The sequence below is a fragment of the Coturnix japonica genome, chromosome 13 (genome assembly GCF_054131305.1).
Source record: "Coturnix japonica strain WE chromosome 13, WE-NBRP24, whole genome shotgun sequence".
NCBI lineage: Eukaryota > Metazoa > Chordata > Aves > Galliformes > Phasianidae > Coturnix > Coturnix japonica.
In genome coordinates, this window is record NC_140675.1 from 20347822 (window position 1) to 20372736 (window position 24915).

The 24915-nt window shown below is 50.5% G+C and overlaps 3 protein-coding genes across 4 annotated transcripts; 1 reads left to right on the plus strand and 2 right to left on the minus strand.

The window, feature by feature from the left end:
- Positions 1-207: 207 nt before the first annotated feature.
- Positions 208-11467, plus strand: CCNF (cyclin F). 2 transcript variants are annotated; one of them, XM_015877408.3, is made up of 17 exons: positions 208-287; positions 1506-1660; positions 1913-2019; positions 2864-2931; positions 3665-3858; positions 4196-4249; positions 4773-4877; positions 5382-5459; positions 5840-5991; positions 6492-6656; positions 6772-6895; positions 7229-7409; positions 7841-7928; positions 8437-8536; positions 8826-8956; positions 9129-9298; positions 9789-11467. In XM_015877408.3, exons 1-17 carry the CDS (start codon positions 275-277, stop codon positions 10250-10252), a joined length of 2349 nt encoding a protein of 782 aa, XP_015732894.2. In that variant the 5' UTR covers positions 208-274; the 3' UTR covers positions 10253-11467. The 2 variants fall into 2 exon arrangements, with proteins under 2 accessions (XP_015732894.2, XP_085370520.1); XM_085514394.1 differs by lacking the exon at positions 5382-5459.
- A 241-nt stretch (positions 11468-11708) lies between these two features.
- VRK3 (VRK serine/threonine kinase 3) lies at positions 11709-19815 on the minus strand. The gene is made up of 13 exons (XM_085514514.1): positions 19808-19815; positions 18981-19319; positions 18469-18860; positions 17709-17761; positions 16116-16182; positions 15393-15477; positions 14845-14944; positions 14547-14639; positions 14084-14216; positions 13422-13542; positions 13046-13107; positions 12043-12191; positions 11709-11824 (listed from the first exon to the last, which is right to left on the minus strand). Exons 1-12 carry the CDS (start codon positions 19813-19815, stop codon positions 12043-12045), a joined length of 1602 nt encoding a protein of 533 aa, XP_085370640.1. The 3' UTR covers positions 11709-11824.
- Positions 19743-22981, minus strand: LOC146758721 (uncharacterized). Its single transcript, XM_085514395.1, has 8 exons — positions 22782-22981; positions 22481-22600; positions 21831-21954; positions 21417-21503; positions 21229-21333; positions 20778-20917; positions 20534-20601; positions 19743-20055 (listed from the first exon to the last, which is right to left on the minus strand). The coding sequence occupies exons 1-8, from the start codon at positions 22833-22835 to the stop codon at positions 19962-19964; spliced, it is 792 nt and encodes a 263-aa protein (XP_085370521.1). The 5' UTR covers positions 22836-22981; the 3' UTR covers positions 19743-19961.
- Positions 22982-24915: the final 1934 nt, after the last annotated feature.

Here is a 24915-nt window from a genome sequence, read left to right on the forward strand (position 1 = left end):
AGGAGCCGCGCTGTGTTTGAAAAGAGCTGCGCGCGCCCGGTGGGCGTGGCTCGGCGGGTCCGTCCCGCGCTGTGGGCGGAGCCAGCGCCGGGTCCCGCCGTGTGTGTGGGCGGGGGCGGCCGCGCCTCGCGCTGGTTCCCGGCCCCGCGCTGAGCCGGGGGGGCGCGGCCTCGTGCGGGAATCGCCGCCCCGTGCGGTATCGCCGCCCCTCACAGCCGCTGCGTCGGGATCGGAGCCGCTTCGGGTGCCGGGTCGGTGCGTTCGGTCCGCGAGGATGAAGGCGGGCGGTGAGTGCGGGCCGCGCGCCTTCCTGCCTCCCTGCCTGCGTTCCTGTGTTCCTTCGGTCCGCGCGGCTCCTGTGAGCGCTGTGCGGGAGGAGCGGGGTGATGCGGGATGGGGGGGGGCGGCGGGGACATGGAGGGACATGGAGGGACATGGCGGGGCGGGGGGAGCCGCAGCGGGGCGGCGGTTCGCCCCGAGACGCGGCAGTGCCGCTCCGCGCCGCTCTATCGGTGCCGCTCCGTGCGGGGCCGTGAGCGGTGCCGGGCGCTGTGTGAGCGGCAGGAAGCGCCCCGGGCCGTCCCCGTGCTGCCGATCGCTCCCAGCGCTGTTTGCCGCCCGCGAACCGCCCGGGCCGTCCCTGAGCGCCCCGCTGTGCTGTGGGAGCGGTGACTGACGGTGACTGTCGGTGGCTGACGGTGACTGACGGTGACTGACGGTGGCTGACGGTGGCTGGGCGCCCATCGCGGCCCGTTGCCTCTCGCCCCGCTGTGTCCGTGCGCTTCGTGCCGGTTCCGCTCATCGTTTGGGTTCCTGCTGTTTGTTGGTTATATTGACTCGGTGTTTGTGGCTCCCGGTGCCGGCGGACCCGGCTGCTCGCGGCGGGTATCGCCCTGTGCCGGCACAACGGATGGGAGGCTCGGGCCGTTCTGTCCCTGCCCGCGTTACTCTGTTCTTCCCGGCCCTCCCTCGTCCCTCGGCTCATTCCCGTCTCTCGGATGTGCTGGGGCTGAGCTCTCAATTAGGAACGTTGCTGCAGGGCCGTGCTGTGCGCTGTGAGATGATGGAACTGGCTGTGAGGGGTCTGCCAGCAGCACCGCCCACAGCGATGGGCTTTGGACTCGGGTGGCTCAATGGGCCTTTACCTTCCTAATCCCTCCGGTCACGTTTCAAGGACTGTTATCAATTGATAAGAAGTTGTAGCCTGGGGGAGGGACGTGGAGTTGCAGCAGTGACAGCTGAGCTCAGTGCAGCCAAACGATGGGGTCAGGGCGATGTGCTCAGTGATGGGGGTGCGCCGTCCCTTCTGGGCACCTGCCTTGAATTGGCTGAACTGAATAAGTCACTTCTTCATGGTTTGGTCTTTCAGTGTTCTGTGCTGTGTGTTGAATTTCTGTGGTTGATGTGCTTGAAGATGCACTCTACTTAATTAAACACACATTCTGTATGCGCCTTTTTCCTCTTGCTGTTCTGTCACTAACCGTGGTGTTGTTTTTGTTCTGCAGTGGTTCACTGCCGCTGTTCCAGGTGCTTCTCTTTCCCTTCCAAGCGAAAGATAAGAAAACGGCCCCGAGTCCTGACGCTGCTGAGTCTGCCTGAGGATGTTCTGCTCCATGTTCTGAAGGGCCTCCCTGCTGAGGACATCCTCTCGCTCAGAGCGGTGAGTGCCGGCCCCTCCTGCCACACACTGCCTTAGTTCTGGAGCCAGAAGTGCACAAAGGAATGTCTGCATCCAAGGAGCCGTGAGGAGAGCTAGAAAATACATGCAGTGTACAGATATTTGCTGTCCTAGGAAGAGAGTTATGATGAGCTGTGATTAATTAGTTGCCTATCTAAAATTACATCACCAACTATTTTTTTGCTGATCCCTTTATTTTAATAATAACTTGATGCTTCCCTTCATACCTTGTAGGTGCATTCCCATCTGAAATACCTCGTGGATCATCACGCCGGTGTTTGGGCATGTGCAAGCTTTGAAGACGTATGGCCGTCTCCAAAAAATCTGACGGTGTTTGAAAGGTGAGCTTTAAGCATCAGCATCCCTTTGAGGTTGTAGAGGAGGGTGTTTCGTGCCACATGTACAATTCTAATCAGTCTTCACTGTAAGTGGTGAATCTGACTGTGCTTATTTGTGCAGATCTCTGTGTGGAGTGATGAGGGTAGCTGGCTTTGTGTCTAAGCTGTGAATAATAACTGGAGCAGGGCCTACAGCATACGTGGAAGTTATTCCTCTAAGGGCATTACTGTTACTTGTTTGAATGTAACACATGAACTGAAATCTGTTACTGGTGCTTCCATATAAACAAGCAAGAGAGATGAAAGGCCACAGTTCTAAGTCTTGGTTGTTTTGCTCAAACCGATGTACTGAAAAATAAGTGAAATTGAATATATTAAAGCATGTGCAGAAGGAGAGTGCCTTTTTATCCACCTGATTTGAAGGAGATGGGTTCACATAAGTGTCATGCTAGTTGTTTTGTTCCTAACTTTCGTGTCTGCTCTGATGCATGTATTTTCTTTTTGAAGAAAGGCATTGTCTGAAAATAGATCTGTGAGGGAGGAGCAAAGGGGCTTAAGGCACGTCCCTGAGTGTGCAAGCACCTAGACCCGCTTTCTTACACTGGGGATGTTGCATGGGACTGAGAAACAATTCCTGGAGCTGTCAGATTGTCCTGGGCACAGATGTGGCTTTTCTTGCTGCAATATTTTCATTCATCATAACTCACTTGTAACTTCTGTAGTGAAGTCAGTTGTGCTTGTGGTTGATGGACAACAAACTTACAGCCAGGCCTTCACTCAAGTAGCTTGTCTGATGTGGAAGCTCCTATTGATTTAATCCTGAAGTATTTTCTCTGTTCCCATTCAGGGCTGCTGAAAGGGGCAACTTTGAAGCTGCTGTGAAGCTGGGGATAGCGTACCTGTACAATGAAGGCTGTAAGTGTGCAAGATTTACTTGGTTCCCTGGGGAAAATGGCACAATTGGAAGATATATTGATGAGCTGATGGGTTAATTATAGATGCAGATCAGAGCAATTGTATCATCTTTTTTCTTTTGAATACTGATGGTTTTGTGCTCAGATTCTAGAGCACTGATGTGCAGAAGCAGTCTGCTCTCCTCAGTGCGTGGTTAGTTTTCATCTGGTTTCATTTGCTGTCATGCCTCTTCAGTTTTATCTTTGTGTATCTTAAGAACTGGGCAGCAGACTGCTAGGTGTTTGGTGATAGTGTGGCACACAGGGCTTCTACAACTCCCAGGTGTGCCCATGCTTTGGGATTTGCATTGAGAAGTTGTCTTTTGTAAACTTCTAATTGAAGTTGACTGTGTTGCTGGTATGTTGGATGGATCAGAAGGATTGATGGTTGACTGGAAGAGCCACCTTGCTGACAGTGACTTGCCTACCACCTTGTGCAGTGTCAGGAGTTAGCAAATTAACGCTGTTTTGAGCATTGGTATTTGTAGAACTTCTCCCAGGTTTGGGGTCTTATGTTCCCACAGTCTGACTGTAGTAAGATTTTCTTTTTTCCTCCTTTTGCCAGTTCTGTGACTTTTAAAGCTTCACGGAGTTCAATCTTCCTGGTGTTACACTGTTTTCTCTCTTGACCTGAGTAGCTGCCAAGACTCTGTTGTGGTTAAACCCTAACCCGTTTCTGACTTTTTTGTGTGCAGTGTCCATCTCCGATGAGGGCCGTGCAGAAGTGAATGGATTAAAGGCATCTCATTTCTTCAGTCTGGCAGAGCGGCTGAATGTGTGTGCAGCCCCATTCATCTGGCTTTTTATTCGTCCTCCCTGGTCCTTGACTGGAAGCTGTTGTAAAGCTGTGGTCTATGAGAGTCTTAAAGCAGAGTGTCAGCTGGACAAAGTAAGGTTGCTTTCTGCCTGTGACTTTAAGATAGTTTGGGAACTGTACAAAGCCCCTTTGGAGAAACAATTTTTGTTTCCCCAAGGAGCTCCTGTTCTCCCACTGCTTAAATAACTGTGGGTCAATTGTTTTAATGGATTTGCTGCCAAACTGCAGTGTGTCATGGTTGCCAGAGGCACATGCTGTCAGTTCTGAGGCATTCTGTACTGTCTAAAAGATGACAAAGAGAAAAGCAAAGGGGGAGAATGGAAGGCCAATCCATTTTTAGTCTGGAATACCTAGCAAAAATTTGTTGTTCTTTGTCTTCATCAATACTTTGTCTTGATGCTTTTTTCAGGCTCAGAAAGGATCTATTCTGTACTGCTTGGCTAAGGTCCTGAGTCTCTTTGAGGTGAGCAGTGTTTCTGATTTGTTTGGCCATTTTGGAAGGGGCTTCTTTGCTAATGTGCTTTATCTTGATTTTTTTTTAAGATTGCAATAATGATAATACAAATATTTTTGTATTCCTCAAGTGGCTTAAGGGTTTTCTGCTCTCGTGCATTTAACATACTGGTTGTTTAAAGGAATGTCATCAATTTACTCAGTTTTAGAAACAGTAAAATGATCAAGCCAAACTTAATGGGTTTGCTGTGTGGTCAGGTCTTAATGGAAACCTTTCCTTTGTAATACATACCGAAAGCAACCAAACACAGCAGCGTGCAAGTTAGCAGGCTTTCCTGTAGCGGAGAGAAACCTTTGTCCTCAGCCAGAATCTTTAAATGCTGAGTGGGCGTTGGAGCAGCCCTTGCAGTCTGGGGGGGGTCACAGCTCATTGGTTCTGCTCTTGTGGTTTTCAGTACGGAGCTGTTCTGTAGCTTCTGAAGTATTAAGTTCTGGCTGGACAGCATAGATACCATCATGTCTTTTGTCCTTAGGATGAAGAAAAAAGAAAAGAGTCCCTTGGAATGTTTGAGGAGTCTTCAAAGCAGGGTTGTTTAAATAGCTCCTATCTCCTTTGGGAAAATAACAGAAAGGCTGCTGTAAGTAACTTCCTTTTTTTCTTCTCTCATAGCATTCCTTTTGTCATATGCAAGGAACATAATTATTACATCCTCCTCAGATCTGAACTTCTACATAACCAAGAAGGGCACTACAAACCCTAAGAAATGAGCTCTTGGTGTTTTAAAGTAAGCAAGTCTACAAGCCATTGTAGCAGAGGTGGAAGCAGTTCTTTGACAGTGACTCTGCTAAAAGCACAGGAACTGCTGGTCAAGCTGCTCGCTCATGAGCAAGGAGACTACCTACCTGGTCACTAATAAGTCTGCAAAGCATACATTGGAATTCTGAGTGACTCATCTCATTTCATTGGGCAAGACCTGAAGAAAGTTTCTTAAACAATGTTGTTGTGATGAGAAACGGACTGGTTGTTGGAACAGTAGATGTATCTATAGGCTGGGTTTTTTTCCTCTGGCTGTTAGTGCTACAATCCTGTTTCTTAAGTAAATGTAATGGGATTTGAGATCTGTTGATATTTTTCTCCGTAGATGTTAGACCCTGGCAGATACCTCCAAAGTCTCAGGAAGCTACGGGACTATGCAGCAAAGGGATGCTGGGATGCACAGGTATGTTTTTCTGGTTGTGTTGCTGCTTCTTTTTATTTTCCTGGGAAAGTTATAATTTATTTGCTTTTATCTGTGCTGTCGCTGTAGACTTAGGGTTTCTCTTTTCAGAAATAGTCAAAATTGCTGAGTAGTATCTGTGTGTGTGCACATCTGTTATCCACAAAGATAAAACTATTGACAGATATAAAACCCTGCCCCTCAATAGCATGTGCAGTACTCAGCATTCATGCTAGACTAAGAAGCAATTCTGCTAGTAGTTCTTTCAATTATTTTCTCTTGTTCACTGTTTTCACCAGAAAAATTACAAGCCCATTCTCTACTGCTTTAGTTGGTGCTTATTAAAAGTCCTTTTTTGTGTGTGTGTTTTTTCTCTACTACAGATAGCTTTAGCTAAAGCTTGTGGAAATGGAAACCAACTAGGATTAGAAGCAAAATCTTCCAGTGAAATGGTGGCTCAGATGTTTCAAGCCTCTCGTCCTATCAGCAAGCGGAATATCTTCACTGTGCAGAAAAAAATAAATGAAACAATGAGGTAAAAACTCAGATCCAGGAGTGAGGTCACACAGCAGAAACCACTGTCTATTTCTCTTTGCATCAGTGAAGGGGGAAAACTTATCTAGAATGAGAACTGCTCTAAGACAGAATCTTTAGCTTTACCCCTCTGCAATGTCTTATGTGTAATCAGAGGAAGGCATGACAGTCAGAAACCTTATTTCATGACTGAGTTAAGAAGTGAACAGAGGGGTATGAAGTTGTAGGTTTTTTTTCTTTTCTGGACTGTAAAACTTGGCATTTATTAAGACTGACAGTTTCTCATGCCCTTCAGAGCATAACAGGCCTCTGGCTACAAATCCTTATCTTGGTGCCACGTGTTGTTTTTCTGAAAACAACACCTCCTTCTTTTATTGAATTTCCTAGTTTAGAGCTTTTGAGTAGAGAAGGGGTTTGGATAACTGGGCACAGGGAGGGTGTTCAGAACTGGTTTGGATGGTTTTTAACTGGGTGTGATATGTTTCTCTCTTTGCCATTTAGGTACATCCTGGTTGACTGGCTGGTGGAAGTGGCTACTATGAAAGACTTTTCTTGCCTGTGCCTTCACATGACGGTGGGGTGTGTGGATCGTTACTTGAAGCTGAGACCTGTGCCCCGGTATCAGCTCCAACTCCTGGGAATAGCCTGCATGGTCATTTGCACACGGTAGGTGTTCTGGCTGATGATGGGAGGTGGTGCTTTTATTGGTCACTAAACTAGTGTGTAGTTACACCAACTGCCTTTCTTCTGAGGCAACTATTAACAACACTTGATATTGCAGTTTTATCAGCAAAGAAATCTTGACAATACGGGAGGCTGTATGGCTAACGGACAACACATACAAATATGAAGACCTGGTCAGAATGATGGGTGAGATCATCTCTGCCCTAGAGGGAAAGATAAGGGTGAGTTTGGGAAGTGGATGGGCAGTGTTATTCCTGGGGCTGCTGTTTAAGTTGTATAAAAAGAGTAAAGATGCTATTATAAGTGTTCTCTGTGTAGACTGCATTGAAGAACATGCAGATACCAAACTGTCTGCCTTCCTGTAGAAGTTAAAACTTAAGTTTCTTAAGGCACGTTCAGAGATTGTTTGTTCTTTGACTGGGAAGTATTTCAGTGTTGGTGTAGAATTTAAAATAATACTTTATAATGAAAGTAGTGTCTTGTGGATACAACTATAGTCTAAATACTTGGTGCTTGAGTTGTATTGCCAACCTCTGTTCTCCTTTGTGTATTAGATACCTACTATAGTGGACTACAAGGAAGTACTGTCAAACATAGTCTCACTTGAGAGAAGGACTCTTCACCTTTACAGCTTCATTTGTGAACTGTCACTTTTATACACGAGCCTTTTCATGTACTCCCCAGCTCGGCTGGCCGCTGCAGCACTGCTGCTGGCTAAGATACTGCATGGCCATGGTAAGGAGCAGCCCATTCAGTGGAGCTGCAAAGTATGTCAGTCTGCCTTGACCATTCAGGGAGCCTCTATGGCAAGGTGCACTGATCCCCCTGGGGAGTGTGGGAGAAAGGGGCATGAGTAGCATGTGGGAATGGAGTTGAGTTCAGTCTATAGCAATGCAATAATGTAAGTCCTGCATTTAAATGAGACTGAAGGTTTCTGCCCCTGTCTACACAGTGGAATTCTATTTAGGTGTGGCTTCTGTTTCTCAAGTAAGCCTATCCTTGAAGCTGATTCTGAACTTCAATGGTGTATGGGCAGGAGCTTCTAAAGATTATCATCATGTATCTTTATCCCATTAAATTATCACATCTTTATCCCATTAAAAAAATCTGTATGTTTGTAGAACTTGCAAGCTCTGTGAAATGGTGATACCTGTTCTCTTCTCCAGCTCATCCCTGGAGCAGTCAGCTGTCTGAATGCACTGGGTTCTCTCTTGAAGACCTGTTGCCGTGTGTGCTACACCTTCATCAAAAATGGTAAAGCTTTGGGGACTCTTCTGGGAGTGTTTGTATCCTGGCTCTCATAGCCCTGCTGCAAGTCCTTCCAAAGGGAGGAGGTGACTTTGGCAAACTGCTTTGCTCCCCCTACTACGGGGCACTGGAATCTAGGGGCTGGTTCAGTGATGGCTGTCCTGTTTGTCTTGCCTGGCAGTGGCCCTGGGTTGCAGAAGCCCTGGTGCTCCCCAAGGCTAGCAGGTCTCAGGTTGCCAACATCACTATTTCCAGGTGATTGTGACCAGTGTTTTGATGAGCTCCAGAAGGAGCTCAGAAGCAAAAGTAATCCCTTTTTAAAAGGCTGGAAGTCAAATATCTCAAGAAACAGAAAAGGAATGAGATGCTTGCATGCTTAGCAACTCTGCTGAAATGCCAGTTTCCTCAGCACAGAGCTGAGGTGGACAGAGGGGAAGTGCTTACATTGCCAGTACTTGCTCACACTGTTATATAGAATCTGTTCTAAGATTAAAGCTCTGGTCTTTCTTTTCAGTTTCCATGATGAGGTCCCTAAGGATTATAGGCAGGTGTCTTTAACAGCAGTGAGACAAAGATTTGAAGATGAGCGTTATGATGAAGTAGGCAAAGAAAAGGTGGGTTTGCTCTCTTGTTTGTTAAAATCTGACTCCTTGAGTAAAAGCTGCTGTATGGCAGGGTGTTCAAAGCTTCCAGTAAGGGGAAGTGGGTTTTAATGTCAGGTTTGGAAGCAGAGAATAGCTGGGTGAGGTTGGAACTCGAACTGCTGTGGCTGAGCAGCAGTTCTAGGAAGGACCCAACAGGACAGCTTTCTCCTTGGTGGCGGGAGAAGATAAATAGGGATAAAGTAGCTGCTTCCTGGCAGAGGGAATCACACAGTCTAATTCTTAACCCTTTCCTTTTCAGGTGATGAGCTACAGCCAGCTTTGTTCACTGTTGGGTGTGAAGCAGGAGGACCTGAAACCCAGTCCCTTGCACACAAATGTCATAGAAATTAAAGCTTTCTTTAGCTCTCCCTCTGCAAAGAGATCTAAAAGGCAAGTATAACTCATGGCTGTAAAGGTCTGTGAAGCCTTTCCTCCTCTCTGGCATCCTAAGCTTCCATTCTTAACTATAATTCTTCATGTAATTACCTTGGCTGACATCTCTATCAGAAGAGCTGGAGAATCAGACTTGACTTTTAATGCATCACTTCTGGATGTTCTACAGGAGGAGGGAAGACAGCACTCAGGATGACAGGGGCAGCTTAGTGACTACACCTACAGCTGAGCTCTCCACCCAGGAGGAAAGTCTTCTGGACAGCTTTCTGGACTGGAGTTTAGATTCCTGCTCTGGTTATGAAGGTGATCAGGAAAGCGAAGGCGAGAGAGATGGAGATGGTAAGTCTTACAAAGAACAGATGAGAGAAGTCAAAATCTGCCTTTTTGTCTTTGCATAAAACTCTTTACTGGGAGATAAGCCTGAACTTTCAGGAGAAGAGCAGCTGGGGAAACTCTTTCCCCGTGATTATAGTTGTTAAACACTTTAAAGGGTAGATGTTTCTTCTCTGTGCTGCTTCAGATCATAATGAAGGATTTTGTAGCCACTCGGCATTTCAAAGGCAGTGTTTTCAGGTACTGCTGCAGCTGTAGACTAAACGTGATGAATGGGATTGCATTGTAGTGAGTGCTGTAACACTGTTAGCTGTTTGTTTACTGCCAGACAGTACCTATTCAAACAGGCTGAGACGGTAATAGTGAAATATTTTAATGTGGGTAAACTCTACTCTTATCCCCCCCCCTCCAACAAGGTTTACACTTGCACTTTTTCTCGGCTTGACTGTTAGTGTGGTGTTGCCCAAATTCTCAGTGGCCTTTTCTTATCCCTCAGTCACAAGTCCCAGTGGAATCTTGGATGTGACGGTGGTTTACATGGATCCAGCACAGCACTGCTGTCAGGACTCTAGTGATGAAGACAGCCTGTCTGTAGAGTGGTCTGGGCACGCAGCGCCACCAAGGAAGGCCAGGACACCAGATGAAACTCGCAGAGTTTCAGCCTGTGTTGCCTCAAGAAATCCCAGCTGGGAAAGGAGCTCGGGCTACTCTTCTGTCAATGGTGCCAGTCCTACATCTTCTGTGGAAGGCAGCTGTGGAGTACCTCTCAAACCTACCTCAGCACTGTCTCATGGCAGTGCCCTGAACAAGGAGCCATGCCTTCCTCACTACCTGCAATCACATTTACAGTCAGTCTGTGCCAGAGCTAGCGATAGGAATTCGGACCGAAGGCAAGTCAAGCGCAAAAATGTAGCAGAACACAGTGAGGAAAGGGTGAACTTGGGCTTCTTAAGCCTCTGATTTCATGCTTCTCTAGGTTTCTTGGAAAGTGTTTTTGTCATAGTTGTACAGGAATGATAGTGAATAATTGTCAGTACCTCCAAGAAGAGCCCTTTCCTTTAGCTCTGCCTATTCCTACCACATTCTTTCAGCCTGTCTTTTAAATGCATATCTCACTTCTGGCCTGTTTCCATCCTTGGTAACTGCTTTTTTTGAAGTGTTCCCTATTTCCTGATTCCCTCCATGTTCCATACGCTGAGAGGGATCTTAACTTTACAGCTTGTCATACCTCACCACTTATTCTTTGAAACTGACCTTGTCCTCTCCCTTGCTTCGCTGTGAGGCCTGGCGCTATGAAAGGAGTTTACTTTGGTCACGAAGTTACTGGATGTAACACTATGCTTGAATATGACAGACCTTTTTGCGGTTATGCTGCATTTTAATTCTAGCCAGGTACTGTTTCAAGTGAGCTGGTGCTTCCCTATTCTATGTGTATCTCTTTTGCTGCACTGATTTAAGGTTTTTATAGATACTTAGTTACAGTCAAGAGGTAAATGAAGGCTCATTGTAGGTCTGAGCTTCTTTTAACCTACCTCTCATGGTTTTAAAAACCCTATTTGACTCAGGCCTTAGTTGCCATGTGTTCCTTCCCCTGTAACATCCTTCTGTGCCTTAATGTAATGTGATCTGTGAACCGTTAGTCCATGCTGCATCAGTGTGGTTCAGCTGCCACCTCCAGCCAATGGCACACCTTCACTGCCTGGCTTCCTTACTCTTTCTGTGAACGTGGCTGTCAGTAAAGCATGCCTCACTTGAACACTAGAAGCAGGCAGCATCACGGTAAGGGCAAACTGTCACAGAAAGCCCTATTCTAAGCCTTGCAACTGCATCCTAGTCCACAAGGGCAGCCACAGGCTTTTCTTGTCAAAAATTGCAATCTCCTGTACTGTATTAATAGGGCTATGAAGGAACTTCCTACAGTGACCTCAGCCTAGCCATGCCGGGTTCAAGCTCCTTCAGCCTGTCTGCATTAGGAAAATAGCTTTCTTTTTATGCATTGGTATTTTAATGTTCATTACTTGTTCTTAAGACTTCCACAAGTTGTCACTGAATTTAACACTGGAACTGGATTCTGCAACTTTTCCTTTGTGTAGAAGTTACTGTGGCAGGTGGCAACAGTTCAGATAGGAAATAGTGACTTTTTTTTTTTTTTATAAAACTTGTTTTTATATCTAAGTGGCTCCCTATATTGCTTTCATGGCTGGAATCCAGTCACCTCTGTTGCTGAGCTGGGGCTTGAAGAACTGATAAGTACTGGAGGCTGAAGGCTATTTACATCCATACTGTGAGTAGCTGGGAAAGGACCCTGCACAGAGTGTAACATGAGAACAAGTCTGCTGCATCCCCAGGAGGACAGGAAGCCAGAGTACAGCCATGAATGTATTCCCCCCAATAACCCCACGCCGCAGGCTTTGGGTGCTTTTCAATAAGTTTATTATAAAACAACAGTAGGTAAAATGTTTCACAGCTTTTGGAAAAGCCTCACGCTGCAAAAAGCTCTCAACTGTGTTGTCCTGTGCGAGTTTTCTTGATCTAAAAGAAAAGGAAACAGAAGAGGAACATAAATTGGAGTTTGTACAGTTTCCTTCCTGTAACGCTATGGAAAGCGTAACAAAATGGCAGGGTAGAAAGGTATTAAGCTACAGCAAGTGGAGGTCTGATTCAGTATAATATCAGCAGTGCTCCATTGCTCCTTGGAGTCCAGGGCACTGGTGCTGTGTGCTGCAGCAATCTGAACTGTGGGTGCTTACTTAAGGTACTATCATGATATCCACAGAGTCATAAGCTGAAGCTTTCAGCATCTGCAGTGGCTTTTTGAAGAGCTGCCGCAGGGCCTCATAGTTGGGCTTCTCCTCGTATTCTAGTGCCATTACTTGCTGCAGGTAACTCTGAAGGGCATCTGCAAAACACAGATTGTCACCACGCAGATTGACAAAACCCATCATCTTTACAAACTGCCAGGTAACCTTTCCAGAGTCCAGTCCCTGCAGAGATCGCTCCTCCGCCTTGGCCAACTGCAGAGAGGAAAACTAAACCCAGGCTACAGCAGAAGTGCAGCCAGCAGGAGGGATCCTCCCCCTCTACAGCTACAGAAAGACCTCATTGCTGCCATTCAGTGCCTGAAGAGAAGATGGAGAGGGAACTTTCTATAAGAGTATGAAGCAACAGGACCTGGGATGATGGCTTCACACTGAGAGACTGGCTCTAGATATAAGGAAGTAATTTTCTACTACAGAGAGGAGGCCCTGACACTGCTGTCCAGAGAAGCTGTGGATGGACGCCCCAGCCCTACAGGTGCTCAAGGGCGGGTTGGAGGGGACCCTGGGCAGCCTGACCTGGTGGGAGGTGTCCCTGCCCACGGCTTGGGGCAGGGGGCAAAAGGTGTCAAACTAGATGCTCTCTGAGGTCCCTCTCAGCCCAAACCATTCTGTGAAATCAAAGAACTAATTTAAACTCTAAAGACGGGACAGAGAAATGAACTCAGGCCCCAAATTCTGCATTTTTAAAGCCACCGGAGCACTTGCCTCTTCAGCAAGGCTTATGAATATAGATATAACAGCAGCCTTCTTTGTTTTGCTGCAAACAAGGGCTTGGTTTGGAGGAGGAGCCTGACAGCTGGTCTGTGCACTGCTGTGTCTCCATCACCACCAAAAGCCATCCCAGATACCACCCCGGCATGAGGAAGGCTCTGCCTTCAGGTATGTTCAATCCCCTGTCCCTCCCCAGGAAGCCCATAGGAAAGCAATCCTGCACCTGGAATTGACCTCTGCCTGCTGAAGCACTGTCGGAGGAGGCACATCACATCATTTTTGTACCTGGAAGAACCGGTGCAGAGAGCTGTCAGAAGAAAAGCAATGGAGCAGGCACTGAAGCATCCTGTCTGACAACAAGAAACAAATACAAAAGAGGCCAAATTCAGATGGCCAGGTTCTAAATGCTGCTGAGATCTGGGTTCACCAATAAGCCTTTCACCGGGGAGATAATTTTGGCCACCTGCTTCCAAGTCTGACTTTCCAATGGGATTTACCCACAACACAACAAATAAATCATTTGGTCAGTCCTCTAGTCACAGAATCGCCCTCAGTGCTTCCTGCTGAGCATATCCCAAAGAGCAGATGAACACTCCTACATTTCTTTCTTTTCCATCACAGTTTCTACTTTGTCCAGTTCCTTGGACCAAGGCAAGAAGCCGCAGAGCCATTTCAGCAGACAGTAGCCCAGAGATTCCAAGTCACTCCGTCGAGATGGTGCTGAAAGAAGAGAGATTCACATGTGGAAAGTGGAGTGGGAGCCGTCCCAGGGGAGGCCCAGGCTATATCACCTCTCCAAAGGAGAGCAGGGACTTCAGCGCTCATGGCACAACCTTGGAAGTGTCTATTTTAAGACCCAACCAAGTCGCCAATTTGAACATCCTTCCAGCTCCCTCTGCTTCAAGGTCAGAGCGGAGCCTGTTTCAAGTCTGTTTTGGGCAGGGATCCACTCCAGCTTGAAACAGATCCCACCTAAGCCAGCATGAAGCAACCCAGTTTTCTATTCCTTGTACACTTGCTGGAGCCAAGGCTCCAGATGGAGCAGGAAAACCCCTGCACCTCTTGCTGCAATTGCTGAGTAACCTGGCAATTCTCAACACAGCAGCCTGGAAAGGGGTTAGAGGAAATGGGCCAAATAGAAACTGGGTTCCAGGTACACGGCAGTAACAAACACCAGCAGGAAACCCTGGTTCCAGAGAGCCCTGCTTCAGAAACAGCTCCAGGTGGGCTTTTCACCAGCTTACATCAGAACCAGACTCACCTGCTCCCTTGTGGCTGTCCTGGCTGATAAACTCTATCGTGCCCTCATGAGGAGTCCTGCTGCCTTCACGCCTGGCCACGTGCTTCCCTTCTGGGCAGTAACGGAAGGCAAAGTAGTAGCCTGCAAGGGACACCTGGAAGACAGCAGGAAACAGCTGAGCATTACTGCCTGGGGCCAGGACCACAGGCTGTGCATCTGCTCTGCTTGCTCCACAGAGGTCTCCAAGTCAGCGCCTGACTCTTCCCTCTGAGTAATGCCTTTACAGCACACTGGGTGGCTTCCAAGGTTCCCTGTCTACAGGTGTTAAATCTGTGCACCCTCCAGTCCTGCACTGCAGCACCTGAGCACTGCATGGACCACATCACTTCCCTGCTCCAAAGCAGGATCCTGGGCGCTGCTCTGTCCCGCCTGTATGAGCCCATCCCTGCTGCCATTTCCTTGCAGTGCTGCTCCTGCTCCGTACCTGCGTGAGGTCCACAGGGTTCACATAGATGTTGTCAGCCGTGATGTCCCCATGCACATACTCATTCTCATGAAGGTACTCCAGGCAGTCCAGCTACAAGTAAACAGAGGGTCAGAGTGTATGAGACCCACAGACTCCTCACTCAGTACCTGCCTACTCAAGCTTACTACAGACTCAAGAGATTCTACTTTAAGACCCCAGCAAACCCCCTGGATTGGCTTTGAAGTACCTTTAAAAGATGAAGTAACAGATATGCCTTTCCTTACCAAGTCCTTTGGAAAGGGTTGGCTCTACGTACCAGCCGCACTGCGATCTGAAAAGCTGCCTTCTCACTCAGGTGTAAGTTGTCGTTCAGGATGGACTGAAGGGATCGACCTAAATCAGAGAACACCAAAAACCTACAAAAGACAAAGATGTAGCAGCACTTTCCTGGTTCAGAAACCCTGCGGCAGAAACTCAAACCATCAACCTGGACTGGACACCCCCACTGCCTCATGCTGACCTGGGCAAAGCTTCCCCACTTAGATAACAGATCTCCTTTGTTGCAGGTACAAAGTCTCAGTCTCCTTTTTTAAAAAGAAAAGTTTAAAGGCAAGAACAAGGCAGCGCTGGGCCGGAGCAATGGGAGCTGCAAATGGAATGGCTGCACCAGCAGCACAGCGACTGAAGGAAACGGCGGTGAGAGGCAAAGCATTTGTTAATAAATGAGGAGCAGCACGTTAAATTAGGAGCTCAGGGAACAGCAAGGAAAAGGACAGCGCACAGCACGGAGGGGAGAGGGGGGAAGCACAGGAAGAGGCAGGTGTGGACAGAAGAGCTCAGCTGTGCCCTTCAGAGTCACCTCACCTGTACTTATCTGCATGCAGTCCAAAGCCAACACAGCTGGGGATTCCCAGCAAGGGCAAAGAGTGCAGCTTCTTCCACTTCTCCACTAGAAGGGAAAAGAGTACGGCAGATGCCAAGCTGTTTCCATATCGATCTGCCCCAGAAATGCCAGCCTAATGTGCCAGGGTGTTGGCATGTCAATGCACACAGCACTACAGAACAAGAACAGGAAAGCAGGGTTGCTGGGAATACCAGAGTGGGCCAAGGTGTGTTATTGCTGTGGGCTGCATGAAAGGAAGGGGAGAGGAGAGAGTCAGGAACAGTGACTGAGAAGCAAATTCTACAAACAGGTCTGGGAAGGACTTGATGACAGCCCTGCAGAAGTGCTGCTTTGGCAGGAATTCCCTGCTGTGTCTGGTCAGCTTTATTGACTTAAAAACCTGGACACAGGCAAAGTAACTACCTGACAGCAGCTGATGGAAATGCACATAGAGGGGAGACGGAAGGGAAAGGGAACAGCAGCCAGTCGGGCTGTGGGACAAAACAGCTCTAAGGCTGAATACAACAAGAGCTGCAAAGTGCCAGTGCTGCTGGAGCAGCTCAGGGCTGAACTGTCAGTGCTGGCACAGAGGAAGCAGCAAAATGGTTTATTTTAGTGCGGCCTGAGAGACTCAGATAACAAAGGGGAGTGACGACAGTTTTCCTAACAAGCAGCGCAGCCTTCACCCCACACACAGCACCAACCTCTGTCCTTCTTCGCAGCTCTCTGGAAGAAGTTCTGTTCATTGTAGATCTTACTGTCCTTGGCGTCCTGAAAGAAACAGACAGTGCATCACTTCAGCTGCCTGCCAGAAAGGGACGCCTGGACAGGGCAGCTACAAGAGCTTCACTACACAGCTGAAAGAACTTCCCCGTCCCACCCTCCTCCAAAGAAAAAAAGCAAGAGGACAGTTTGGGCCTTTTATCTCACTGCTGAGCTGCACATCGACTACAGGCATCAGCACAAAGCAAGGCAGCAGCTGCCCACGTCTCAAGCACCACCACTAAGAAGCGTGTGGGTTAACAGCGCCTAAGCAATGCAAACCATGCAGCCCAGAGCAGAACCAGTCCTGGAGCTGCTGTGTTGGGAGCCAGAGGAAACCTGCACAGCCACAGCGTGAGCAGGGTTATTTCTGCAGGCAGGTGAGTCCAAGAAGCAGCTGTTTGTTTGTTTGATGCCGTCAGAAAACAACACAAGCGGAAGAGTCTGTATCACCACGTTTCCCAGGTGATGCTGAATTCTCACAACCTGCATTACTGCCCTTTGAGAGCTGCTGCTACAAACTGACCTGACAGCTCACAATGTGCCCACACACATTTACGTGCAGCACACGTGTGCCCAGCACACACACACTAACGGGGGACGCTGTGCAGGGAGGTGGCTGTTTCACACCCTGCTGTGTTTGATACCACAGGTCCCACCCTGCAGGATCAGCAGCCTCCAGACAGCACCAATAACCACATCCCCAATGACAGTTTATCGTCTTGCCTGGAAAGCCAACGTGAACTGCCAGCCCCAGGGACTGTATCACCCTCTGCTGCAAAGGCAGGAGGTGCCAAAGGTGACGGGTAAGGGGAGCTGGGAGCGTTACGCTCACAAGTGAGCAGAGCCCCCCCCCTGCTGCTCCCACTGCTGCAGCACTCAGCTCTCTGTTCTCATTCATAACCTGCTTTCACTGCCTGGCTCAGCTCCTGACAGCACAGCACATAATGTTACAAGCGGGCACCACCACCGGGCAGCCACGATTCGTTCACTGAACTGCAACCAGCGATGTGCAGCGATAGCTGCAAATAACACAGCCCTGAAGGAGCCGACCCGCTGCCGAGTGCACAGCGACATCAAGAGCTGCTTCATGGCACCACCCCAGCACTGCACCCAGTCCTGCCATCCGCAGCTCCCCCAGGGCTGCAGCAGCATCCATTGCTGCTCAGCTTACACCACAACAGCAAGAACTTCACACCACTGCATTCAGTTTCAGAGGTCACTGAGCTGCTGGATGGAGCAGACACCCTCCTGGGCTGAAGGCTTTCTGCTGTTTTAAATCAAATCCTCCCATCCAATTGCCTTCGCACCATTAGGGGAAGAGCCGGGCAAGAAGCACTGGGGCAGTGTTCTCTGTTCCCTAAGCTCCCTCAGTTCTCTATGGGATGCACCCATGGCAATGAGGACAGCACAGCTCTGGCCTCTCAGAGCACGTTCTCTGTGTTCCTTGGGCACTTTGGTGACACAGAGCAGACGGGTCAGGCCCCGGATGCAGCACTACACACTATTCCTTACCCAAACATATCAAAACTCACAAGTTTGAGGGAGAATCTTTGCTTTTGAGGACAGGTTCCAGATGCTGACTGTGCTGTGGAAGGATGGAACAGATGTGGTTACAGAGCATGGAAAGGAGGTACCCGCAGTGTCGGCTGTGCAGCTCAGCACTGCCTGCACAGCTGAATGCTCCTGCTCCTCTGCTGCCTGCTGGGCTCTGTAAAAGCATCCTTTGTAATGGTGCTCTATGGTGCTACAAAACAGCTCTGACCTCGCTCTGGGAGCACAGCAGCCCAACGTGGCTGCAGGTGCAGCTCTGCTCAATGCAACCCAGCACCTGGAGCTCCAGCAGTTGGGGCTTTGAGGGCGGGATGTAAGGAACAAATGGCTGACAGAACCTCCAAGGCAGCCCCCGTTAATTTGTGAGCTCCCTGCAGCTCTCATTGCCGTCTATGGGAGCTGGGTGAGCTCAGAGCTCTCTGCCCCTTTGTGTGTGTCCCGGTTCCACAGGACAAAATCCCCCCGTTATTCTCAGCCGTCACTTTGCCCTGGGGAAGCTCCTGTTGTTCTGCACTTTGCCTGGACTCTGCACAGCGCTGTGTGCTGCTGCTCAGCTAAAGGGGGTCTCACTGACAGCCCCCCCCCCGCACAGCTCCCTGCTCACCCGCCTGCAGCTGCACAGCCCGCGTTATGCAGCGCTAAAGCCAAACATGGGGCAAAGCACCGGCGGTACCGGCAGCGCTCGGTGCCACCGTCCGCACCCGCAGCACGGACACCCCGCAGCCCCGCCCGGCCCCGCACCTTCATAGATGATCCCGCATCCTCCCCGCTCCAGCAGCCGCCGCAGCCTCCAGCGCCCGGTGCCGCGGTCCCGCAGCTCCTCGCCCTCCGGGAGCGGCTCCGCGGGGCCGGGCCGGGCCTTGCGGGGCGAGGGGGAACCGCGGCGAGCGGCGGCGCACGGTGCGCGGGGCGGGGTGCGGGCGGGCGGCCGGGCCGGCTCGGGCAGCTCGGACAGGCCGGGCCCCGCATCGCTCCGTTCTCCGGCAGCGGCGGCCGCGGGGCTCGGGGCGCGGGGCAGCGTCGTTCCGGCCGCGTCCGTCGTCGGCGGGGCGGGCAGCCGGTCACCGCAGGCCGGGCAGAACCTGAAGCGGGGCTCCACGCCGCCACCGCAATGCGGGCAGAACCGGGTCACCCTGCGGGCACAGCACACACGGCGTCACGGCCGGACGGACCGGCACGGTACAGCACAGCACGGTACTGTACAACACGGCACGGTACAACACGGCACAGCCCGTCCCGCTGCTCGCCACCACCTGTGCCAACCGTGCGCCGGTTCCTGCTCCTCCCGCTGTTCCCCTCCTCCATCCCTCGCTGCCGCTCGCCCCGCTCCGCCCCGAGCCCGGAGCCGCCGCCCGCAGCCACGAGCCGCCATCGCAGCCCGGCGGAAACGCGGTGCGAGCATGCGCAGAGCGGGCCGGTACGGGACTGCGGCCCACGTGGGTGGGCGGGGAGGAACGAGAAGGGATGGGGATGGGGAACGGGAGGGAATGGAAAGGAACGTAAGGGCTGTGCCGGCAATGCCGCCGCCAAAGGCCGCCCAGGCCCCGACCACCGGGGTCCCACGAAGCCGCGGCGGCTGCTGGGGCCGCTCCCTGCACAGCGGCTTTGCCCCCAGCTCCTGAATCCCCCGTCGTTGTGTTCCCCCATGAGCCCCTGCCCTGAGTGCTGTGCTTCAGCCTGTCATTGAGCCCACTGTTAGTGCCTTCTCAAAGGGTTGCCCAAGGCACAGAACAGCAGAGCTCCCATTGGGGCCAAGGCAGAGTTTTGCTGAGGGCGAAGGAAGGAGGAAGTTTCAGCCCTGATGGACACCGCTCTGTGCCCACAGAGGAGCTTTGTGCCCTCGATGCCGAAGCAGCACCCAGAGCTGGCAGCGGGTGCAGGGCCTGAACTCAGAGCCACAAGGAAATCAGGACAGGATGCAGTCAGTGCTGATTGTCACTGCTTTGACTCGGCTTTAAGACTCAGTGCGGAGACTCAGAAATACCCACAGAGTAACAACAAAAAGGAGCAGGGCTGGAAAGGAACAGGGTTGGTTTTAATTGTTGTTGTTTTAAACTGTCCAATCAGGCGATGCTGTTACGCCGTCATGTCGGACAGGTCCAGAAGGAGCTCATCCACATCCTCATCGTCACATCAGTTTCTCCTTCCAGTTCTTCCATGAGCTCCATCAGAAGCTCCTCAAGGTTGTTGTCTTCAGTGATGGCTGCTTCCCCCGCCCCTGTGCAGCTCAGCTGCTAATTTTCTGCCGCTTGTGAGGAACACGATGTAGTGTTGGATTCCTCTGGCTGTGCCATGGGGTCTGCGTGGCTTCCTGGGAGCAGCTCCAGACTTGTGGGAAGGAAGAGAACAATCTACGTGACATTTCTGAGATGTGCTTTCAGCTCTGAGGTCTGTAGTTGACCCTCCCGCCCCTCACACCCACATAGGGATGGTGATTCGATTAACCTGCGGCTGCCTTTGGAGTTAAGGAAACCAGCAGGTGCCTTTTTCATCTGTTCAGGTAGAGCAGTTTGAGTCTGGCAATCAGGGGCCGGGCTTTGTAGCAGAAACACATTGCCACCCTCACTGCTTTGGCTGTAAACATGTCAAGAAATCATCCTCTGCAAAATCCTGCTTGCTGGCTGAGGTACTTTTCCCCACAAACTCAGCAGAGGATTTGACAAAGCAGTTTCAATGATCTCAGATGACCTCTTCCTTTGTTGCATTACACCATGACACATCTCAAACACCCCATTTTCCCCCAGTGTGAAAGAACTTAAGTCTGATGGAAAAAGGGCATTAAGGAAGAACAAGTTGTGGTCATCACCTGCTTGGAAGCTTTATGACTTCGGTGCTGAGCACGGTGTATTCGGGCGGGACTGAAGCAAGAGTCTCCTAGGAAGAAACAAGGCAGAGTATGAAGCACAGGTCAGAGTTTCCACAAGTACCTTGTGAGACATCTGCTGCCTTCCAGGGAAACAAAGAGCTGTAGAACACTTGGAATTTCTTCCTTTTCTTCAAGGGCAATGTAAACCTTCCATATCCACTACTGCTTTTGCCACTGCTCTTACCATTGGTAGTTTTTTAGCTGGGGGCTCATCTGCGTCCTCAGCAGCAGATGGATGAATTTCTGCTGCTTTTCGTTTCTGTCTCCGCGTTGGGGGGAAGGTGTTTTTCCAATCAATGGGCCTCACGGAGACCCTGCGCCCACCTAAAGTAAAAGGAAGAGAGAGCTGGTACTGTCTTGCTGCGCCTCAAGAGAGATCAAGTTCTCTTATCAGTCCCATCACCCTTCCACAAAGTTAAATACATTTGGCCAGTGGAATTACATTGCCCTGTCCGAGATTCTCAGCCACGTTTTGCGCACAGTCATCTCTGTGTACCAACAATGCATAAAAAGGAACAAAGAAACCCAATAGCTGCACTCAGTAATAATCCAGGGCAAGGAAAAGTCTGACAGAGAGCAATGCAAAATGACAGCACTGCTTTTCTGAGGCACCGTAACGAGCTCCTCGTGCTCACCTTTAACTCTTTTCTTGCAGGGCAATTCCCCCGCTTTTCCCTTCTCCTCCTCCGACCGTTTGCGTTTTAGTCCAGCCGGGCCATGGGAGGAAGCTGGGATGTCAACTGCAAAGAGTCCCGGGAAAGAACAGTCAGATCTCAGTAGAAAAACAGTGCATCAAACCCAGGAGCCTGTTGAGTATCTGTACCTCTCTCTGGTGCCTTGCCAACCTCTGTCTGGTTCCCCAGACTTTTTGCAAGGCCGCTCTTTGGAGGAAGGCCACTGGTGTCAACTTCTGGCAGAAAAGAAACAAGGAATGATTGATGAGCGTCTCTTTGGAGGCAGGTTTGAGCACAGTCAACCACAAGCTTCACATTTTCAAGCACTGTTTGTTACATTTGCCTTCCGCTGCCCAAATGCTGTGCAGTCAGCACAGACCTGCCGTGCATCTTCCTCACTCCAGAAAAAGCCCAGCGCTGCTCTGACAGCCAAAGCACAGACGGATATTTCACTATCATGACTCTCCCCTGCATCCCCAATGAATGGTGACGTGCATCCCGCACCCGCTCAGAACTGACATTCAGAATTGAGCCCTTCATGCTTCACGCCATCGGACACTCACTGTGGCTCAGCAGCGCAGTCGGTCCGTTCCCACCGCGTTCCTTCAGGTGGCGAAAGGCGCAGTGTGGTTTCTGGCAGCCTCCGGGCTGGTTCTCCCAGAAGCAGGGGATCAAACTGCGCTGCTTCTGCAGAGAGAAGGAAAGGAAGGGCCATGGAAACAGGCACATCAGGTCTGCAGGGAGATGCCGCGCTCCAACAGCCATCAGAAACCATCGTGTGGAGCCTTAGCTCTGTACCCTCATTTCCTGCCCCTCCTTTCACTACTCCAAGCAGCCAGAACGAACTGCTCTGGAGAAATCCAGGATGGAGAAGGCCCGATAGGGCACAACCGAGCCCTGCTGGCAGGAGGGCAGTGCCACTCTCTCCTACCACCCAGCTCCAGCAGCTTTAGGAGGCTGAGCAATGCGAGCTTTTTGCATCTGGGGAGAAAATGCTTTTGGCTCCTAATGCAAACATCTCCCGCTGTGATATACCTAAGGCACTGAGTTCTCTGCCTTCTTTACCTCCTCCCAGTCCCCTCTAGAAACAGAAACCAGTAAGATTTTCACAGCAAACATATCCAGCCTGCAGAAGTGCATTCAGCCCAACCACAGCCATGGAAAGTGGTGTTGTAGACTAAGCTGGAGAGCACATCTTTAGGCAAACACTCACATCAATCCTCATGTGACGGAACTTGCAGTTACTGCTCGAGCAGCTGCCCTTCATCCACAGTCTGCAGACTCGTTCGCTCCCCAGAGCCGCTTCACAGTGGCGGAAGGGGCAGCTGTCTCCCTGCAAGCACAAGGAAACCACAGGAAAATAAGAGCACGGCCTGAAACGTGTCCATGCCGTTAGCCCAGGCTGTTAGCAGCACTATGAGCCTAACATCACCAGCAGGTCTCCCCTGCTCCACCCCTTTCTCTTCAACATGAGGAAATGGAAGAAAACCCAGGCAGAAGAAAGTCAACCGTACCTTAGTGCAGGTGGAGTAGAAGTAGAAGTAGCAGTCGCCTCTTTGCTGAGCCATGGTGAAATTCTTAGAGCCCGTCTGGGTTATCTCCAGAGGAATTCCCTGCTCTTGCAAAGAGACGGTTGTGCTCGGACTGCTTGGATCCCCAAAGAGTCCTCTCGGACCGGAACCCTACAGGAAGTGCCTACAAGGGAAGAATCATGAGGAATAAGCATTTTCCCAGCTTTCTTTTGATGCAGTTTGGGCTCTCGAGGAGGGCAATGCCTTGGAAGCAGCTGGTTGCAAGAACTGTGCCAGCTCTGGATCCAATGTGTGTCTAAGTGCCACGACTTCCCCAGCAAGTGCTGTTCTCCATCCCACCAGCAGTTATATACCTTGCAGCACACATTTTGTGTTCCTGCCATGAGAAGGACTCCATCATCTACCCTTGCTGCAGCTGCAGTGGATGCAGTGCTACCACTCACACGTTTGAGAAACCTCCAGTTCTGGCTTACCCGGGCACAGCTGCAGTTCTCCTCCCTTCCAGCTAACACACCAGTGCAATGGCTGGGCAATACCGTCAGTGAGAGCAGGTAGCACCAGCAGCCACCACCACTATCACCGCCAGCCGGGACGAGGGCTGACACAGCGTGTCCACACTCTGCGCAGCACTCACGGCTCTGACACTCACTGGTGGCAGCCGCGGCCCCAGGCAGCGCTTGTGAGCTCACTGTGCTTGTGATGTCACTGCACAGCCCACGGCCCAGCTCAGCACCTGGATCTCACCAGGACTTCAGGGGGTTCTGTTAAAAATGTGCTGGATCCGGGGGTCAATAAAGCACAAGTTGCACTCCATGAAGTCTGTGCTCTCCTTCCCTTCTAATGTCTAAAACAAAGGCTGGGGACCAGCAGCAGTTCTGCAGGGCTGTAGCAGCGATTGAGCACCTGGTGGGATGGCAGGGCCAACCCAGGGCAGCTCAGGCACATGCAAACCCCTCCCAGACATCACTGAAGGGTTGGCAGTGCAGGTGAGGGTGTCTGACTGGAGATCCCTGCCTCCCTGAGCCCTTCCAATGGTCAGCAGCTTTTTTCCTTCCTTTCTGTGCCCACAGCTGCTGCACTCGGGCTTATCCTCACCTGCTGCAGCCCAGGACTTTGATACCCCGTTATCACTGCTGTGCTTTCCATTGCACTGCAGCATCACACAGGGCAGTAATGGCAGTTCATCATCCTCACCGAAACGTGTGACAGAATCTCACAAGGAATCAATTTCCCCTGCAAACTCACAAGGGCCTCCATTGAGCTGGGCGCTCCCCCCCAGCCCAGCTGTTCTGCTCAGACTCCTTCCAGCAGCCGCCCAGCACCAAACCCAGCTCACCTTATTGGCCTGGTCAGTCCGGGCTGTGCCCAGCTCACACACACGCCGCAGCGGTGCCTGCAATGGGCTCCCAAAGGATGATCTCCAACAAGGAACGCTCACAGCTCAGTGTCTGTGTGCAGCACGCTCACCAGAGCACCAGCTCTGCTCGACAGCTGGGGGCCAAACCCTCCCAACCCAGCAATGACTGTGACCTCACACAGACCCACATCACTGCTGCTCTTTCATCATAAACACAGGCAGCCAGCACCTCCTAGATCCAATTGTAAGAGACCAACACGAGGGTCACCCAGTGGGGTTATCTGAAGTAAAGTAACAGAGAACTGAGGTGACTCTTGTCACAACACTGGGAATGGGGACCAAACCTTCAGGCCAGGTTTCTTGCAGTTAAGATTCCTCAGAGGGAGGTTTGCAGTCCCAGAGAAGCCCATGAGCTCCTCTGCACGATGCTCGGAGCGGAGCTGCCTCGTGATTCATCAGTGCTCCATTCCATAACTAAGTACATCTCAGATGAAATAATAATATTTCATGGTCACTTCTTCCTTTCTGTGAGACAAGCCTTAAATGTGTCTTTTTAAAGTCGTCGTGCACCGAATCTACAGCATGCTAGCAATATAGCTAGGTATAATGACATCACATAGAATGGAGTGTTTGCAGGGCTTAAGGCCGTTAATCACGGGTGAGATGTGATATTCCCACTGCAATGATGCTCTTAGGGCAGGTTTAAGTGCCTTCCGCTTTGTGTAACGTGGAGTCTGTAGGATGACAATAACGACTGTG